General features: G+C 40.3%; 2 protein-coding genes across 3 annotated transcripts in view; both read right to left on the reverse strand.

Moving 5' to 3' along the window:
- The window catches only part of LOC129733203 (mucin-2), a 506,006-nt gene that overhangs the window by 329,122 nt on the left and 155,302 nt on the right, over positions 1-21,582 (reverse strand). The window lies entirely within an intron of this gene.
- On the reverse strand, positions 1,003-2,263 carry LOC129733205 (lipase 3-like). The gene is made up of 2 exons (XM_055694860.1): positions 2,184-2,263; positions 1,003-2,125 (listed from the first exon to the last, which is right to left on the reverse strand). The coding sequence occupies exons 1-2, from the start codon at positions 2,259-2,261 to the stop codon at positions 1,049-1,051; spliced, it is 1,155 nt and encodes a 384-aa protein (XP_055550835.1). The 5' UTR covers positions 2,262-2,263; the 3' UTR covers positions 1,003-1,048.

The following is a 21,582-nucleotide window of genomic DNA, read 5'->3' on the forward strand; positions in this document are numbered from 1 at the left end:
AACCAAGCGGTATTAAATCCATTTATTCTTAAACATCAAGCTGACGAAGAATACGTAATTTCGCCGGACGACGCATAAAGCTTATGTTTCGGGAGTGCCACAATATTTACTGTATATGTCAAAAGATCCGACAAATAGTGTAGTGTCATCCTATCGAAGATTTTTTCGGTTTTTTGAGCTCCATGGTGTACAATTATTAGATAATTGAAAGGTCGAGAACACAAAGCAACTTATCAACAGGATCGAAAGGCTCATCCCGAAAATGAATGTTCCAACTGGCACGTTCCAATGTCATGACTGAAGCTTTACTCTGCTTTACCATTCAGTGAAGGAGGAGGGGTATGTGGGGAAAGCCTGAGAATAAGGCCCATGTTAAAGCCTTTTGACAACCAAATAACCTGATTCTACTAAGATTTGAACCAAGTACCATCCGCTGTTCAAAGTGGACTCTGTAAACTTTTTCAAATTTCTATCAAATTGTATCGAACAATTTTCAATATGCAAAAAAAATAAATCTGCTGAATTGAGGGTAGATTACGCTAAACTTAGTTGTACCATACCATCACAGTGATACTAATGATTAACAAAAAAAAAACAATTCCAGAGCAAATTTTCAGCCTTGTGCAACAAATCGAATTAAAATAGGTAGAACGTTAATCAAATGAGAGCGAAATGAGTAAATTTTTTCTATGAACTCCCATGAATAGATTTTAACCTAAAACATCGTTATTTTTACTTCCGCAGTAGCTGGGATTGATATTTTTCAATTCAAAAATCATTATTTACCATGCACATGTCGAAAAATGGATAATGCATGGATTTCACGGGTGATCTATTTCCCTCCGATTTGTTTCAGAGAACCTTAGAGAATTCTCGGATTATTCTATAGAAATTTCACTTATAGCTCGTTTTCAATCAATACTGTTTCGTAGTAAATCAGCATAAACTAAGTTAAAATATTGTAAAAAGTAATCAATTTCTTTCCACTCCATGGTACTTGTTATTATTTATTGTCACCATTACACGACTTATTTCATCTTTTGTGCCATCAGAGAAAATCTCTGCTCAACCTAGACAGAATATCTTTATAAACGTGATGCGCCTCTGACGCGTACAAAAAATCTAAGTGATTCCACCCGCGCACTGGAATCCTGTACTTGAGCTTCAAGTTCGGCAGCCGACTGGCCAATTCTTCCACATCGGCCGGCTGATTAAAGCTATCGTACTCACTGTAGTAGAGCGAAACTGGAGCGGTAATCTTGTGCAGCGGATAAGGCGGCGGGATTTTACTACCGTAGCGACGAAGATTTTCCTTCGACTTATAATCGTACTGCTGGAAGGTTTTGGCGTTGTACAGCTGAATGTAATGCAGGAAGGAGAAGGCGGACCCTCCTGCCGGACTGTACTGCATCAACTCCGGTACCAAGGAGTGATTTACGGAATCGTGGTAGCCAATGAAGTACCATGTGTTGATCAGTACTAAACCAACGGGTAGGAGACCAATTTTTACGCCAAATGCGATGGCGTCCATGTAGGAACCATTGCCACGACCGGCAAGTTCGTACAGACGGAGTGTTCTAATGGCCGCTTCCAGTTCAGCTAGTCGAGGTGCCAGGAATACTGCCGGAGTTGTGGCACGATGGATAAAAGCAACGGGTGAAGATAGATGAGCGCTAGAGAACTTTGCGTTGTATTGTGGAAGTAAGCTGTTAAGAACTAAAAATTGGGTAGACCCCTGAGAGTGTCCGATGAAGTTCAATTGCTTTCGACGGGTTTGTTCCAGAACGTGGTCAACCATTGCGGGTAGATCGTACAGTCCGAGCTCGTGAAAACTGAACCGCCAAAATTCTTTGGATTGGACGTTTAACGATTGATGCTTCTTGGAATAGGTAGTTCCTCGATTGTTGGTCATCCAGACATCGAAACCGCCATCGGCGGCCATCAGAGCTAGGGATTTGTTTGGTCCTTGAACGGTTGCATCAACCGAACATCCGAATAGACCGTGAGCGATTAATAGTGGGGTCTTCCCAGGTGCAGGAATTCTAGACATGGTAAGCACGTACCCATCGTCAGTAATAACTTGATGCAGCTCCACTGGGTAACCAAACTTTAAGATAGATTTTTTCTGTAGAAATCGAAAAATAGTTGGAAAATTGTTATAATATTAAATCCTACAGGCAGACCAGCTGTTCGTCGGATTTAAGCCCGTGATTCGATTGGATTAATAACACCAGCGAAAGTAGAAACGCACAGTTCGGCATCGTTTTCCAAGTTCAACTGAGTTAATGACTGTAATTACATTTCGTGAGACCGGAAAAGCAAACCAGATCCCATCGAAGGCAAACCCCTGTTAAACACGCATCTCACAGTTGATTGCGTGACTCATAACCATGCCCCCATAATGACATCTAAATACCCACATCGTGATTAAAACGCTTGTAAAGTCACATACTGTTTGCGGGTTATTGACAGCGAATATAATAATTCCATCAGTTGAAATTGTCCGGGAGCAATTGTCCCAGCATCTTAGGCAATGCCGCGCGACTATGCAAATCAAAATACACACGACCCAATCGGCAAATAATGCACCACCAAAGCACCTTGCGTGATTAACCTGTCTTATTTGAAACCCGCCATGACTTGCCACCTGTGCAGCACGGTATGGCCCCATTTCGGCTGACAGCTTAGACCGCGGAGACTCGGTCACGATCGGACACAACACAACAACGGGCGAAAGCCCCGATGTTGATGACGTAATCCAGTAAACTCAAATCAAGCTTTTGACAGAAAACACTTTATCCGTCAATCAAAGTTGGAAGTAAGTGACTGCAGATAAGTTAATTTATTGCTCGAAGAGTTGGGATTAGAACTTTGCGTTGGGTGTTGTTGAGTGCCTACGGCCCTTATATTGTTGTCTTTCTGCGATTATTTTAAAAGTGCAAAATTTCAAATAAAAATGGCTTTTGTGAAACTTTTCTAGATGATTCTTCTCAAATGAAATTTCACATGTTTTTTTTTTCTCAATGAATCAATCATAATTATTTCAAGCGACTGTACGACCCTCCATTGTTCTATATTATTTGACAGCTTCCCACAAAATGAAGCAGCTGTTATGGTATCGAGCAATTAGGTCGGCATACTCTAATAACATAAGCGTAATTAAAACAATTTGGCTAATTTCGGCCCTGCATCCCAATAAAGTAACTGAGCGTGACAAAATGACCAGTATAAAACAAATCGACCTGGTTTGGCTTTGCTATCACTAACCGCAAAGCATGTGGACGGTACTGAGGTTATACTTTATCACATCATTTGTGGTTGTGGTTTTTGCTGAAATTGAATCCGATATATTTTTGGTGGGTTTAGTTAGACTTACGTCATATAAATCAATCAACAGCGGTTTTAACATTGTAGGAAAGTACCATCGAACGCTTTAACTACCCAGTGGAGCTGCATTCGGTGGACACAAGCGATGGATACCACTTGACGATGGCTCGGATTCCCGCCAGTGGTAAGCCGGTGCTTTTTCTGATGCACTCGTTTCTAAGTTCCTCGGCCGAATACACCGTTCTTGGACCGGACATGTCCCTGGCACTGGAAGCTGCGGATAGCGGGTTTGATGTTTGGTTGGCCAACGCAAGAGGGAACACTTTTTCGCGGGCTCATCGTACATTGGATCCTGCGGATCCGGAATTCTGGAATTTTAGCTTCCACGAGGTCGGAGTGTACGATCTCCCGGCGATGATAGATTATACGCTGAAAGTTACCAACCGAAAAAAGTTACACTTTGTTGGACACTCGCAGGGGTCGGTAAATTTTTTGGTGATGGCCTCCAGCGTTCCAGAATACAATGCCAAGATCGCCAGCGCGCATCTGAACGCACCGGTTGTGTTCTGGTCCAGAAACTCCATTCCCTTCGATCTGCTCAGAACCGAAGCCATTCCAGCAATCGAACTGATGGAGGAAGTTGGCTTTCGGGAAATCGGAGGTAGAACAAACTCACTTGTAATAGAATACCTAAAGAGTTCCATCAAGCATGGCTTGATTGGTGAAGATCTTCTACTGATGGGAGTTTGGATGCTGCTCGGGGAAGACATTCAAGGATTCAACCGGTCCAGTGTTGATGCGATCCTGGAAATCTTCCCAGCCGGTGGTTCCATCCGACAGGCGATTCATTTCACGCAAACGTTCGAATCGGGACGATTCTGCCGGTATGATTTCGGCGAGAAGCAAAACCTGCTAGAGTATGGCAGTCCGACACCACCGGATTATGAGCTGGAAAAGGTTACTGCTCCGGTAGCTCTATACTATGGACTCAACGATCCACTGGTTGTGGAAGAAGATCTAGACCGACTGGCGGCGCGGTTGCCGAAGCTGATTGGAAAATATCAACACCCGGATCCGAAGTGGAATCACATCGATTTCATATTTGGAATTAATGGGCACGGAGTTCATCAGGATATTTTGAACCTGGCGAAAAAATACGCAGTGTAATCTAATTGAAATACATACCTTTCTAGTTCACAGAAATATCACTTGATATACGACTCGAATACAGTAAAAATTTAGTGATCAAAGATAGAGTGAACAAGAATAGAGAAGCAATCAGGTTAAAGATCTTGAGGGAGCCCTTAGGGGTATCATTCTAATGATTTCATATGGATTTTGTCGTTCTTAACCTCCAAAATAGCCTGCTAACGATTTAATTTCCTTTTAGGTTTCGTTTCTTTGAAAAAACAAAAAAACTAATGGTCCAATTTCATATATTTTTGAACTAGTCCTGTCATATATAATATAATTGACTTTACTCAGCCTCTCCCAGATGGACTCCAGGTACGATGCTGGCCTAACAAGCCAGTCGTCGTAGGTTCGAATCTCGGCTCGGGAGAGACTGTTAGTGTCAGTAGGATCGTAGCGCTAGCCCCGCAATTGTCCTGTACATACACTAAACAGTTGGCTGCGAAGTCTGTGTATAACGAACAGAAGGTCAAGTTCCGAATCGGAATGTAGTACCAAGGCTTTGCTTTGCTTTGACTTTACTCAGGAACCGTAAGGCATTATAACAAGACAGTTGAATTTTTGAATTTTTACAATAAAATACCTCGCGTGTTGAATTATTCCTATGTCCTGTCACAGTCCTTCAATTTACCTGAAAGTAAAAAGACAATAAAGTTTTAGGTTTGGGTCGTTTTATATTTTTGGGGTAAAAAGAGAAACGATTTTGTAGAACTCTGAATGTATAATACACTTAATACCATGACATAACTAAATTTTAATGTTTCTTCAAAAATAATTTCAATCAATGATTCACTGACAGTAGAAACGCCTCACATCTCTATATATTCCTCTTCAGCTATCATATGATAGCATGCAACTTCCCTCTAACGGTTGCATGCAAGGCCTAACAACAATAGCTCTTCAAATGTCACAAACCAAATTCCGTGCTGAAACATGAATTCTACTGTTTGTGTACAGTTTCTCAACCGGCAATGTCTCGCAATTGATTCGAAAATTTGACACTCGCCTCAAACAAACATCAAACATCGTGAACGGCAGTCACAAACCGGCTAAAGTAATAAAACGACGAACCTGCTGCCGTTGCAGTGCCATCCTCGCTGGCTGTGCGGTCGCTAAAAGGAAATGTCAAGGCTGAACGGAACGGGAGCACTTGTTGCACCACAAGCGAAACAAAAACGTTGCACTTCTGCACCGGCTGCAACGGAGATGCTTCATTCAGATTATTTTCTCAGCGGTAGCAGTGGCAAGCGGTTGTACCGTTTCACGTTGGCGAGGTTGTTCCTAGAAGGTGGGCTAAATCTCGAATGTGGGATGGGTTCTCAAAGGGTAACCCCGTGAGGCTGTAAGTGCGAGTCGACATTTGAAGCTGGGTTTTTATTAGAAAATAATATACTGTGTCAATATGAAAGGAAAGGATTTTTTGAGACCTCAACACTGAACTAGAGTATCACAATTCCGCCACTCGTCGTCGTCGTTCACGGTTAAGGTTGCTCCCAAGCGTTCGGAGCCTGTATGCGGCGTTCTTGACGCGCCTGTCGCTTGACCACCAGCCAAGGCTTGGGCTTATTCCGTGTAGTGCGCATAGCATAATTTTTAAGTGCGAAGCCATGGCATTCAACGGTTAGGTTAGCAGACAGACTGTTATACGAAGATTGTTCAAGATGGTGCGACAAGACACGACGGCGACCGCCAAAAGTTACTTGGCACTAATTGGTCCAATTGCGGCCCCCTTAACCCGGGCTCCATTTGATTGGATGGCGTTCAAAGCGATTCTCCAAAGTCTAGTTTAATTGCACCACTCTAACGAGTAGTTGGTTTTTCACGTTGGTTTAACACATTTGGCGGTCAGCGATCGAGTTTTGCATCAATTACTTCTCCGCACCCAAATAGCTTATAGTATTATAGGCAATTGGAAAGCAGTCATCGACGCGGCCGGTGCGATTGAATTTAATTTGTGAAGCGGTTTCAATTACACCGTTCTAGCGTGTGTTATTCGCTCACTCAAGCACCTCCACCCATTTTTATGTGTCAATGTTTCAGGTGTGAATTTCATCGGCTCGAGCGGGCAAACACCCTCCGATGTGATTGATTTCGAAATTTCCTAATGGGTAAACACATAACTGTTTTCATAACAGCGCTCGCTGTTCAGCGCCTTTCGTCGCATTAAAAGAACCAATTCACGAAAGTTGGTTGCGAAACTAATCGATCAGGAGCGGGTCACAGTTAAGCCGGAGCGGGCGGGCAAATGATTTTGCGCACAATTCTGTCGTTTATTTGCAAACGAACGCCGCCGATTATCGGGTGTCTGTAGGAGTGCAAAAAATCAATTGCCCTCTATCGATCGATAGGTAGCGGCGACCTTCCGTCCCGTGTGAATAATTGCGGTACACACGAGTGCACTTTCGAATTTGAAAAAAAAAGAGGCCAAGTCATGTCGTGATCATTGCAGTGGACGGCACTTTTCTGTTTAGGTAATTTATAAAAGTAAAATAATTCATGTGAACACGAAAAGAATCATTCCTAGCTTTGTTCCTATCTCTAAAAGCTAACTGAAAGGCTCTAAATTTGATTAGAAATCGATGCCCAGGTCGATCGCATTCGCGAGTCGGGCACTTGTAGGTGCAGAAACAAGGTATCATATTACAGAAAAGAACTACTGGCAACTTGTATGGGCCACAGAATATTCCAGATATTACATTTTGGTCAAAAGTTTATCGTTTACACGGACCACAGGCCACTCATAGCGATTTGAGGACTTAAAAAAACCTTTCCAACACTAACAAGATTAAGACTGAAGCTACAGGGCTTGGAATGCAGAATCAGGTACAAACAAGGGAGCGGATTTCTCATCAAGACAGTCCGACGAAACATGTCAGGGGCAAGAAAGTGCACCATGAAAGCAAATAGCCATGATCACGCGTCAGCAGAAGTGCCTACTAGAGCAGCAGGAAAAGCGTTAGATGATTAAAATGGCACAATACAAGATTTGAGCGCCATTAAAATTGCTATCTTTCAGTTGATCTCGAGATACGATGCTGGTCCAACAAGACAGTCATCGTAATTTCGAGTTTTGAGTCGGAAGAGACTGTTTCAGTAGAATCGTAGTGCTAGCCGCGCAATTGTCCTGTACATTTAACAGTACACAGCAGGGTTTGTGTATGAGAAGGAGGACGAAGATGAGCAACGCCTCATTGACATTTTATATAAGGAATTTTCACCATTTTTTTTTTGTTGGGTTTTAGCTACCGCGACCAAAAATTAGATCTATTGTAGCATTCCCCAGCTTTTTTATTACCTGATCAGACTGAAAAATTACTATGAGAAGTAACTCTCAGCCCCTGATTTAGGTATGATCCCAATTAGGTATTATGTGCCGTATAAACTGCACTACCTTCTTGGGACAAGACAGCCAAATTTCAAAGGGCTGTAACAGTCCCTTTTCGAAGAACATTGCTCTTTTGTTGTAAAGTGCTGGACAAAAACATAATAAATGTGCTGAAGACTCGATTTCTTCATTACAAAAACGACAGACATCGTTGTCAGCCTTTCCAATTATTTTCAGATGATATTTGGCTGAACAATGCCCTGTAATTAGACCTATATAGGTGCATAGGTCTTTTTTAGATAGAGCAAGAATTTTGTGTGTGTTTGATGCATGTGGCATCACAAACTGTTTTGATTGCCGGGAAGTGATAGTATTTTTCCAGTTTGAATCTATCATCATTTTTTCCCAGTATCTGAATTCCATTTTTATGGAGCATGGAGAGATACCACAAAACGGTTCCGGTCCGATAAGCTGTTTAGAAGATCCTAGTCTGGCTAGTTCATCAGCTTTTTCATTACCTTCTATTCCACAATGTCCCGGAACCCAGTAAAGATTTAATGTATTTTGATTAGACAACTGTTGAAGCAGCTGAATGCACTCCCACACCAGTTTTGACGTACATGTACATGATTTTAACGCATTTAGAGCAGCTTGGCTGTCAGAGAAGATACAAATATTTGCATGCTTGTATTTTCTTTTTAAGCAGACAGTGCTACATTCTATAATCGCCTGAATTTTAGCCTGAAATACGGTTGGCCATCCACCCATAGTGACTGATAGATTGATTCCGGGACCTGTTACTCAAGCTCCCACTAGACTGTTGAGTTTTGATCCGTCAGTATAAAATACTACAGATCCTGGACGAGTTTGTGGCCCTCCCGAACTCCAAAGAGAACGGTTTGGTTCTTCCACGCTGAACTTACGGTCGAAAATGAATTTCGTTTCCATCCAGTCATCGATGACTGTTACTAATGGATTGATGCGAATTCGATTTATAATACTCAGGTGTCCTTCAGTGGTCCCTGTAGATGATGACTTTGTTCGCTGTAATCTTAGAGCTGTTTTCCCGGCTTCTAATTGCACAAATTGATGTAGTGGAAGAAGATTCAAAATTGCGTTCAGGGCGTTCAAGGGTGCACTACGCATCGCACCTGTAGTGGAAATTAAAACCAATCGTTGCAGTTTGTTCAACTTATCGATTGCACACTTTTCATTTGTTTTTGGTCACCATACTACTGATGCATAAGTTACTCTAGGTCGTATTATAGCTTTATATACCCAATGGATCATTGCCGGCCTTAGTCCCCATTTATTACCAAAAATTCTCTTACTTATCCATAGTGTATTTATTGCTTTACCTATGACTTGATTTAAGTGGCTGTTCCAGCTGAGCTTACGATCAATCGTAACTCCCAAGTATTTGACTTCAGAAGAAAGTTTCATTGTAGTACTTTCCATTTGAAGCCCATCAAGTTTAAACTTATTTCTTTTCGTAAAGGGTACAATGCTTGTTTTTTTGGGATTTATGCTCAATCCTTCTAATTTGCACCATGCAATGGTAGAATTGAGGGCTTGTTGCATCCTGTTTTTAACAACATCATCAAACTTTCCACGAATAATTATAACAATGTCGTCGGCGAATCCAATCACTTCGAAACCTTTTGATTCTAGTTCCGATAATAAGTTACGTACAACTAATGACCAGAGAAACGGAGATAGGACACCTCCTTGGGGGCATCCTTTAACAGCTCTTATTGATATACATGAGTTACCAAGCTTAGCTGAAATTTCGCGTTTCGAATACATTTCACTAATCCATGTAACGATACATATATCAAAACCACGTTTCAACATTATCTCTTTCATAGAATTGTGAGATGCATTATTAAAAGCGCCTTCTATGTCTAGAAAGGATGCTAGCAGAATTTCTTTTGCATCAAAAGATTTTTTCACCATACCAAGCAATACATTGACAGTCTCGAAAAGAAAATTGGACGGAAAGAATATCGAAGCTCGTCTTGTCATTTTAAACAGTCGTATACAGAGAACTTGAGACACTGTATCAGCTGGTACAAGGACTGAAAAAAATGTAGAAGATGGGGTACTCAATTTCAGAGATAAGAATGTAGGAGGTTTGATATTATTAGATATTTGTGCAATTTCCCAAAAAACGTATTTTTGTAGTTTCCAAAAAAACGCGTAGGCCAACCTCAAGGATTCAAAGGAAAAGCGTAAGCAAGCGTATGATAGAAAAGCAAATAACTGGCAGCCCATGTGGGGTGAGTTAGTCTTAGTTAAATCAGTCCCGAAGGGATCAGCTCAAAAGACCAAGAACATATGGAGATGATCTTACAAAGTGATGGAGTTTCCGATTGAAATGGCAATGGTAAGCAAACACGAAAATCATTTAGAAAAAGTTCCTATTTAAGATGACGACAGAATATATTTCATGGCATGCGATATTTGAGTCATAAGTTAAGATAGAACAAGCACATGAGAACTACAGCGTGACAAACTGTATTCTCTTGAATATTGCTGAGGAAGCACAAGGGTGTGCAATTAAATTAGGAAAAAATGAGTTGACAAAAAAAAGGCCACCAAAAATGTGGTGACATCGCAGCGACGATGTACAGACTACTATATCACAAGAATCATTTAACCCTAGAAAGAATCAGCGTCAATTTGACTCCTCGCTTTCAGTGACATTGCCCTCTTCTTCTTCAAATAGTGCGAATCCGTCATCGTTTTTCAAAAAACTGAATTCTGACGTTTGTTAAGTATCGATGTGTTAACACCGTAATGAACACTTATTATTAAATTTCCAACAAAAACTTGCATTTCAATGATTTAAATTTCATGCATCAATTTAACGTCAAAACAAGTCTATTTTTTTCAGGGTTAGACACAAAAACCCGTTACGAAAAAACGGAGGTGGATACAAAGAAATATTCCGGCTGAAGATGAGCCCAACAAGTATCAAAATAGAATAGCGTTGGCAAGAGTCGTCCGTTAGCTGAGCAAGCTCAGGGCAATAGTTGAAAATTGATCAAATTTAAAGAGGAATGAAATAGAGCAGTCACCTGACGATAAACCGAAAACAAACACACAAAAAACCTTCTAATCCTTTAATCAGACCTAACTGAAAAGCCCCATATTTGATCTGAAATCCGATTTGAAATCCATGCACCGACCGATCGCATTCGCGGCGCTTAAGCAAAGTCACCGATAAAAGGAAAATACAGGCTGTTAGAGAACTCACTCAAAATCCTTTAAAGAGGGGAAAGAGGCCCTATGTGAAGAAAAAATCCATCTACGCATATGACTAAACAGGATGTCGAAAACCTCGAAAAACCTGGAAAATCAGGGAATGTCTGGAAATTCATTTTTCGATCGGGGAAATCAGGAAATATCAAGGAAAACTAAAAAATATGCAGGAAAAAAATTTTAACCGAGAGGCGATTCTTTTTTAAACGACACTCTAGCGAAAAATTGATTTTCCTAGCATAAAAGGCTCATTCGGGACCACTACGTTTCGGTTTCATATCCCATTGAATACTTTTTTCACTGGGATTTCAGAGGGAATGCCTGGGAATTCATTTTTCGATCGGGGAAATCAGGAAATATCAAGGAAAACTAAAATTCTTTCCCTAACCTTCTTATCTTTCATAAGAGTTATTTGAAAAACAGATTATATGAAATGAAAGAAATTATTCGACAACCGGAAGACAGGTTGAACGAAATTAAAAAGTGAAAAAAATGAAATGCCCAATGAAGGTAAACAGGATTAGCATGCTCCGAAAGGAATTTGGAGTTTGGAGAAAAAAAGAGAGAATATTTATGTAATGGATCTATTGAGTATTCAATATAAAAAAATTCAATATCAATGTCAGAAAATAATAAAAGAAAAAAATGAACGCACAACTATACAACATTTTTGTGAATCAGATATCAATATACACACAAAAAGTATTGTACACTTTATCAAGAGAAGATATCCCAAACTGCGTTTAAGTATGTAGAAGCATAAAATAGATAATAGAATATAAGAGCCCGTCCGCGAGTGCACAAATTAAACAGAAAATTTACAAATTTAGAATAGAAAAAAATTATTATCAACACGAACTATCATCTCTCGATTAGTAAGGTTATGATTTCAAGAAACTGCGACACTCAGGAATACAACGAAAACACTTTCACGATCAAGATCTACGATATCAACATGTTTGAGATGACTACGGAGCCACCAAAAGGAAGCAGACGGTTCCGAAAGAAGTTGAAAGGCGGGTGTCGATGGTCGATGGGAGTGTAGACAAACGATATTACCAAAAAGAGACAAGCAGCATCCAGCTTCTGGCCCTGAGGACTGATTGAAAAGACTCACGGTCGATCCAAAATACAACTCTACAACTATGTTACTCAATGTGAATGAAAGACTCCCACAAATAAGAATTCGAGATCAAATCCAAGCAAGCAAAATGTCACCATATAATTTTGCTCTTGTTTTATCGACAATGTTCATTCCGCACTACAATTTAAAAATATACGCACACATGTAAGCTGGTAGTTGGATACCCCGCGCAGGCGGTCAAGGGCGACTGAGTTCTGAAACAGTGCCGGTGGCAATCGCAAGCCTCTTCGCCACACGGTCCGTAACGATATAAGCCACACAAGATACACCACAACCAACCGATGAAAACCTCTACTGCCGGATGCACCCTGTAAACGTTGGCTACAATGCTTAGTTTTTTATGTAATTATTTATTTGTATGTTCCGAGCCTTCACGTTTCTCTCCAATACAGAACATAAGCACATTAGTTAGGGACGAATACCGCTGCAACAATATAAATCGCTGTTTAGTCCATGAGGCGGGACTCAGCATGGCGCAAACTGCTTCAAAAATGAAGATTCAAAATAAGCGCAAAACTATTGGAGGGGACTGGCGGAATTTCTGAGACTATAAAAGGAAGCGAACTTGCAGACTCGGGAACTTTTTTCTATATCAGGCGTCCGTGTGCTGTTCAACAGTGAGTTAGACCAACGATTGGACCCCCCCCCTCTACCGGTAGTGCGTTTGCAAATTGGCCCGCAGCTACAGGAGAACTGGGCAGCACAAAAAGGAAAGGTTCCGCGCCTAACCCGTAAAGGAGCATCGACACCTTGGACAACATGTCCTAATCGTTAAGGAGGCTCCCCTCTAGGTGCTGGCCATTACGGTCAGCCGCGGTCAGGCTGATTGTGTCAAATAGGGAAGACGCCTGCAACATTGGAGATCAACGTTCGAGATAATTGGGCTCCCGCTATCCGCCATCCGCTTGCCGCCTCGTACCGGTTCGAAATCGGGTTGCGCAGTCGAGACTGCGTGAGTAAACGTTACACACCACACCATCATTTGTGATTACACACCCACACGCCACAACTACACGAAATAAAATAAGAAAAGGTTCTTGTCCTTTAATTCGCGATATCCTTGATTACCCGGTAGCTAGCCGACCCTGCGATACCAGCAATAGGGCCTGCTCTGACGCAGAATTTGGCAGCCGTAAGTTTTGGGAAGTCAGTCAGTTACAATCCCTCTCGTTTCAAACTCCCTGTAACTCATCGCTTGAATTCAGCAGCAGCCAATGAAGGGAGTAGAAACCAGATGAAAGGAAGAATTTCTTCAATTTAGTTCTCGTAACACTTCAACATTTAAAATAACTGAATTGCTACAATAAAATAGTAGGAAGGTATGCCTTATATCTAAAGTCCAGCGTGACAGGCCGATGTGAGTCTTTCTCTTCAAGAAGACTCACAGCATATCGAAGGGGGGGCGGATGGAACGTCTCTCATCATTCCTCCCTCATTATCCTACATCTTATATCTTCCTTATCACTTTGTTCGATGTGGCTAGAATTCGGAAAGAACCGGTCGAACAGATCTAAGACACAACCTTCTGCTGTGTCTAACTAGAGCGGACACGAAAAATCATGAAAACCTGCACATTCTTGCCTGTTTGTTTAGTCAAAGGTAGGTCAGGAAGTACGATCCCGCGAGGCACTCAGCGGTGTCACGAGTGGCCTAGGTGAGTTAAGAAATCGAGAGCATTAATTAGTAGCCTCTTCCAGCTATCCTAGTTACTGGAGTTTTCGCTCATATAGAATGAAATAGCCTAAATAAGCAGGATAGGAGATAGAAGTCAGGTTAGCGGTAAGTTAATTGGAATCAATAAAACAAATTCCGTTTTAAGGATGATTCCGTCGTGTGACCGCGCGTACAGAACTACATGGTTTTTAAATCTAAATTTATCATAAAGGTTCTTGTGCTGCGCCAGTGATCAACACCAAAAACAACAGAAAAATCTGGAATATTGATAAAAATCTGTGTGACGTACCTAATGAATGCAATGCAGTGAATTGATGAGCAGCCGCATGCCACCCAAATCATCATGAAAATGGAGCTTTTCGAATCGAAATGACTGGGCGAAATATTCAGTACCATATAAAACTTCGAAAAATTTGAGCCGCTGCTCCAAAATTCTTTGTTCGGTTAGGTATCTTAGAGAGTGTTTCACCTGATTAATATCGCGTTATACAGTTTTTGGTATTGAGTTGGAGTAGATTGCGCCAAGTGTAGAATCGACTGATTTCTTCCTGGTGCTGATTTTTAGAAAGAATTTCATGTTGTTCGCGTAAATAAGTATTTTTTTGAGCATGAAGGAAATGATATTTACAAACGAAACGAAAAGAATTGGACCCAAATTGGAACTCTGAGACACACCGGTGGATATTGAAATGGGGTTTGAGAGTTTATTTTGACAGCATTCCATTTGTAGGTGAATGATTCCACCAATAATAGGCATTTCAGTCTGCAATCAAACAACCTTGGAAAATTAGTGACTTTTGTTCTAAGTGATATATCAGAATCAAAATTTAGACTTTTTTTTAAATAAAATAGAAGGAAATCTTTTTGAAACCCCGCATCGTTTATGACTTTATTCGCTGTTTCCAAATACTTTGGTTTAGCTTGAAGGAACTACACTGCCGGTACCCGCATAACTGTCCCATACTGATTTTGGTCACTTTTGAGTTATCATCGGGAATCGACTTAATTGTTCTCATATTTTCTGGAAAAAAATTAAAATTGATACTTTCGTATGGAAAAACATGGAAAAAATACCAAGTTGTTTTTGTCCCATATTGAAAGTACCCGCATTACAGTCCCACTGCATAGTGGTACAAACTGCAAACATATAATTTTGCTCCAGATTAGTGTTTATCGGATTATTGTAGGCATATAGAAGTATGTCATTTAATTAACTAGACTCATGTTGTTTTTCTGTAGTACAATCTACATTGCCAATAATACTGCCGGTTTCTGTTGAATTGATATGTGATGGGACAAAATATGCGAGTACTTTTGAAATGTACCCGCATATTTTGTCCCATTTTGTCTTTTTTTTTAAGTTATATAACGAAAAACCAATTCCATCCATGGTTTTTTGTTCTCAACGATAAACTTGTGCTGTCATGAAACTGTTATGGTCATTGGTTCTGGATGTAATTGCTGGAAATCCGAAAATTCACGAATAATATTAAATCGCCGTTTTCTCAACATGTTGTTTTTATTATGGGACAGTTATCCGGGTACTGGCAGTACAGGTACTGTGCAAAAATGATACAATTATTGAAAAATATATTTGCTTTATTGAAGATTATACTCAAAATAAACACTTCCGTTTATGTATAACTTTCTATCTCATAGGTAAATACTAATGACATTTTTGGTAAAACTAGTTTAGAGTGTGATATTTACATGTGCAAAATTTCGTCACGATCTGTCAAGTGGTTATTGGGATGGCTTCCAACCAGAAGTGTTCCGACAAAAAAGCCAGTCTTACAGGTAGATCGCGAAACAGTTGCGAATCGACCATTCGACCGTATTTGTGGTAAAATTGTTCAAGAAGACCCAGACGATTCAGCGTCGAGATGACAGCGGAAGCAAAGCGAAGACGAGTGACTTCGTGTGGGTAAGGAAGGCTCAACTCGCTAAATTATGTTGACCGGAATGATTCAAGCCACCTAACGAACCGAGACGAAAGTCGATTCTTTCCTCTGTTTCCTTTAACAAACAATGAAGTGGGACGGATTTTGTCTTCAAGGTAAGAAAGGTGCCTAACCGAACCGATATACAGAATACGGTGATCAAATCACGCACGAGGAAGCTGTGCTGCGAGTGATCGTAATGGACGACGGGACGTACATCAAACAGGACGCCAAGCAGATCCCCGGCCCGGAAACCGGCATCATCAACGACCAAATATCTAAAGCAGAATACTTCCAGAAACGCATCCGCTCCCACGAAGGTGTCATTCTATTTTTGCCGGATATGGCATCCAACGATGGAGTTGTATGAAGCCACTGATGTTGATTTTTTGTTTTAAGGAGGGAAATTTCACTTGAAGTAAAGTCTTGATGAATATTGAGAGAACTATTAAAAGTTTCCACATTCAGCTATTCCATGTATAAAAATATAACCAATATATCTCAGAAAGAAGCTCGACACTAAGTACAATAGGCTCATTCCTAATAACCAAAGTTAGTACGATGGTTTTGGTTTATACGCACAGGAAAGGGCCGCAGCATGCATTGAGTTGCATGAAAATTCATCATGGCCAGCAGCATCGGGGAATTGCATGAAAATTCATCATGGCCAGCAGCATCGGGGAATCCAAGTCAGAATTTAAAATCTTGGCAACACAAACAACCTGCTCTAATTAATGGCGGTGGTCTAGAGTGCCAAGCAGGCGGCAACGTTCCAGATAAGGTGGTAGATTGGTAGGATCACGTCAAGTTGAATTTTTCTAGACCAGTCGAACGAATTTTTGCGACAAATCCTGATTACCTACTTGATTTCGAAACAACTCAAAGGTCAGCTTTCAGTCAAAAATAACTCCAAGATCATTTACATAATGGACTCTACGCAGCGCTTCCCCGTCGACAGTAAAGTTAACATTTTTCAGGTAGGGGTACTGGGGGTAAGCCCGGCACTGAGGGTAGGACCGTCACCGCTTGGATTTTACTAGAAAACGCTAATTATCTGTGTTTTGGAATATGTGAAGTGTTGGTATTAAATATTTTAGACATTTTAAGACACATCGAAGCCACCGTGAAACGTCAAACGTCAAAATAATATACAAAACATACGCTACTGCAGCTGATGCGTAAACGGATGTCATTTTTCGTGAGTGGAACTTAAGCTTTTATTCATTTGAAAAGACTAGAATAACTTTTCGTTGCTCTACAATTTATTGCCTGTATTGTTAGCAATCACAGGAATTCGATCTAATGAAAAAGGAAGCGATAAATTTGAAGAAACACTCTTTTCAAAAAAATGTGTGCTGTCGGGGTAACACCGTCACTTAGTAAGTGAGGTAAGCCCGACATGGTCTGAAGCTAGTTGGATGTTACTGACACATATTTCTCATCTATTACCGATGTCTCGCTGATAAATTAATTAATTATTCGACTTAGAACCATGCACTCAAGTTCTTCTGTGATTTGTGAATGATTCCGAGGGTTATTAGAGGTGTCAAATGAACTGAATCAAGTCACGAAGCTGACGGCTTTCCCGGTGGTATTCGAAATATCCTCCAGTGTGGTCAATGTGATCCTGGCTTCAATGAAACCAGTTAACAATATGATTCAAAGTGCCACATGATAGGCTTGCCGAGTATCAAATTGTTTCATTGTTTATACATAATGTTCACCGGAACTTGTTCCGGCAATCTGCCCAGAACCAGCTAACCGACAACAACCAAATTCAACAGTAACATACAGAAATGTAAGATCTCTCATTCGGCGGTTTTCGAATTCAAATTGGTTCAGTTAATTCGAGTTAATTCATGAACAAACTGAGGTGCCGGTGTTACCCCCAAGGGGTGCCGGTTTCACCCGCACTGATTGCTAAACGTCGTTTTTATCCTAGTTTCAAAACTTCACTTTTTATTGTAAAATAACAACTTGAAAGTACTGAGAACCTTCATTTCTTGTAGAAAATAATATGGGCAATGATTCTGTGAAAGAAATATAACAATATTCGCCATCAAGTGCTGCTAAAGAATCATTTTCCTTAGGGGGCCGGGCTTACCCCTACCTACTAAGAACCAAGCACTTTAGTTTACACTACGTCACAAAGGTATTTTAAACGGGTTGTAAACGATAAGAATCCTCGATATTGCGAATCGTCAAGTATATTTTCAAATCATCGCCGTAAACCAATCCCAAGAGCATCAGCGACACCATTGAAGAAAATAATGAAAAGAAGCGGTCCTAGGTTGCTCACTTGTGGTACACCAGGCTCGTTCATGAACGCAGACGATACACCGGATCTCAGCTCAACTTGCTAAATTCTTTTGACCGAAATGATTCAAGCCACCTAACGAACCGAAACGAATTGCCAAGATGATTGGTTTGACGTTAATCCCTTTTTTATAGGTTTCTTTGATTTAATAAGCCTAAGACATTATTTATCACATTTCACTTCAAAGATAAACGTTGTTCTACTCTGAGTTCAAAATCTCATAACCCTTAGTTTATTCGAAAGTTTTCAATTGATAAAAAGTAGAAAAACACCTACCTAAATGCAAAAATACATTCACTGTGTAGTTTGATCCATTTATAATCCGGAATCGCAAACCAAGTTCAATATCGAAAATCGATTGAAAAATATTTCTCAATGGATGTTTTTACGTGGAATAAAATTAGATGACTAACACAAGGAAACCATTTAACTCATTACTTCCTCATGACTTCCATTTAACAATACATAACAACATCCATATGTAATAAGGTGCAGATCGCATGCTTGTTTAATGACTATGAATAAAAATGTAGTAAAATGTGTTTTTTTTGTTTTGTTTATTTCTGGTTCAACCAATTGAAATGACCTTGGCTATGGCTACAATTGAAAGGTACCGTTCCAAAAGGTGTCTAGCTTAGAGGTAAATAATATGATGGATACATTCAACTTAAATACTCAGAACTTCGGCAATCTTCCATACGAAGCGAATACACACCGGATAAAGCTAATCAAATCCATCAATCAGATTGTTCCGCTCACCTTAGTTTTTTTTTGACAGCTGCTCAATCCATTCTTCATTAAAAAAAACTTCCACCGCGGTTGGTAACAGCAATGCAAAAAAAACACAAAGCATGAAACGTCAGTCGTAAACGTTAATGCCCAGGACAGGATACAAATATGTGCCGCAAAGTTGTCCATTCCTTTTGCTTACTTGACATGGTCAGTCATGGTCACTATCCAGATCATCGATTCGCGGGCTAATCGATTCGCACAGCAAACGCAAAATGAAATGTTCTTTATTATTTTTGTTTGACTTGATCGCTGGTATTTATTTCCTCGGTTGGAATGGTGTGATATGCCGTTCGAGCCACCCACCTCCTGCCGTTCGACATTCGCTCTGCGGTTGGCCGGTTCGTGGATCGGTGGCCTCTGTGGGGGCTCTGTCTGAGAACAACCCGCCACCGTTCATTAAAGCTAAACTTAAAGGACGATCACTTTTGTTTCCTGCCCTGTCCGAACCAATTGCGGCCGCACCGGTTCGAGTTCATGGCGAGGTAACCTGTTTGTTTCATTATTTTTTGTTTCTTTTTCTTATAATTTACGAGTTTTACAGAATAAAAGTAAAATGGTGTACAAGAAATGGTGACATATCATTCCCCGGTCAAGTCAGTGAACCGTGATAAATGTCAGGAAACAAGTGAAAGAATTTATTATTGATTTGGTCTTTACTAGAGTGCCCTGGCTTTGGGTTCACCAATCACCCATCTAGTAGAACTCCCGACAGAGAAAAATACTCACGGAGCAATGAAATCCAATCCATCCACGATTCTTAAACTTCATGATTCATCAATCGCGCGAGCGAATTCCCAACCTGCGTCAGTTAAAGCTTCGATGTAAGACAACCATTAATAGCTGAAGAAACATTTCGTCGCCAGACAGTTACAGAGTGCGACTGCCACCATGGTAACTTCTACCGGGGCACGTGCCCTCTGACTGTCTGTCTGTCTGTCTTGTCTGTACCTACTGTCGACTGCAGTCGTCATTTCGTGAACCGCTCGTTAATTCGTCGATTTTAATGAAAGCTGGTGGTTGTGGCGGCAGCTGGAATTGTGTCATGATGGAAGAAAGTGCCGCTCACGAGCAGCCAGTAATGCGCAGTTTGAAACAATTGAACGACGATTTCGAAGGTGTTGTGTAAGATTACGACGATTCGTCTTGTTGTGTGTTTTTTTTTTGTTTGCGATAAAGCAGCCGCGATTGTGCGACTCTCGTGGCACCAAGTGGGATTCGGTGCCAGATTGAATAATTTAAAGCTGCTTGAAGAAAAAAAAATTGTCGGTTAAAATTACGTTCGTACAAGAACCTTGAGCAATGGTAGCAGGTTTTTCGTCCAGAATGTAAAAATATTTTTATTGCTGCTTGTTCTTATGGCGAATTATTCTAATAGTGGGACTCTTCTACACCCAAATGTTGAACGGTAGCCATATTTTGCATAGTTCTTGTTCCTATTATGCATTTGAATGCAAAATTTTACGAGCGTGTTTTTGTTCTGCCTTCATCCAAAACTAAAGTTGTAGATGACAATAAAGATAGACTGTTCGCACTGATGAATTGACCATTCTTTTTCAAGCATGGTCGCATATTAACTTGGACTAAAAGAGTGACAAAAGCATTGCATTGAATGGAAAATACCACCAATAAATTTTAATTAATCAGAGATGGTATGGAAAAATAAACGGTGGCCAGTGGTAAAAAATGAAATTGTAAGCTGACTTCCTGGGTTTCTTAATGGTTTCAAATCTGGAACAGTGATTCAAACTTCCGACATATTTTTTTCATTCAACCCGGAACTACCTGACAAAATTTGTGTAAATGGAATCAGAATTAAGTCTAAAATTGAAAAAGGCTTTTAGACGATTACCATGAAATAAGTGAATTCAAATTTTGAAATGGATATAAAGTTTTGAATTCAATTACCTTATTTGAGTCATGAAACGTTAACGAACTTATAACTGTGATCATGCGCAGATTATGAAAAAATTACCCGCTGTGTTCATTTCATCATCTTCCGAATTACTCTTTGTGGGTCCCACTAAGAAAACCGTCGATATGTTTAAGACGGAAAACAGTTTATATTGACAAAATATTTTTGAGTCCGGAAAGGTGACAAATCAAACAAAAAGCCTTGGTGCTACATTCCGATTCGGAACTTGACCTTCTGTTTGTTATACACAGACTTCGCAGCCAACTGTTTAGTGTACAGGACAATTGCGGGGCTAGCGCTACGATCCTACTGACACTAACAGTCTCTCCCGAGACGAGACTCGAACTTACGACGACTGGCCTGTTAGGCCAGCATCGTACCTGGAGACCATCTGGGAGACAATCAAACAAATCAAACAAACAAGTCCTAGAAATAATGAAATTAAGGTGAACTAAAATTTAGGGTAAAATAAATGATAACAACCGAAGTTAATACATTTGTAGACATAAAAAAAGAAAAAACAATATGTTCACTGTAGATTTTCCAATTTGATGCAATGCAGAGAATATGTAAAATGCATTGTTGAATCTTTTATAATAAAATACATCACCATGTACCACCAGCAAAATTGAAATAATAAGTCAAATCCTACCTGAAATCGTTGTAATTAAAAAAAAAACTGCTTTTTGGCGAGAC

Source organism: Wyeomyia smithii, chromosome 3 (assembly GCF_029784165.1).
Source record: "Wyeomyia smithii strain HCP4-BCI-WySm-NY-G18 chromosome 3, ASM2978416v1, whole genome shotgun sequence".
NCBI classification, from domain to species: domain Eukaryota; kingdom Metazoa; phylum Arthropoda; class Insecta; order Diptera; family Culicidae; genus Wyeomyia; species Wyeomyia smithii.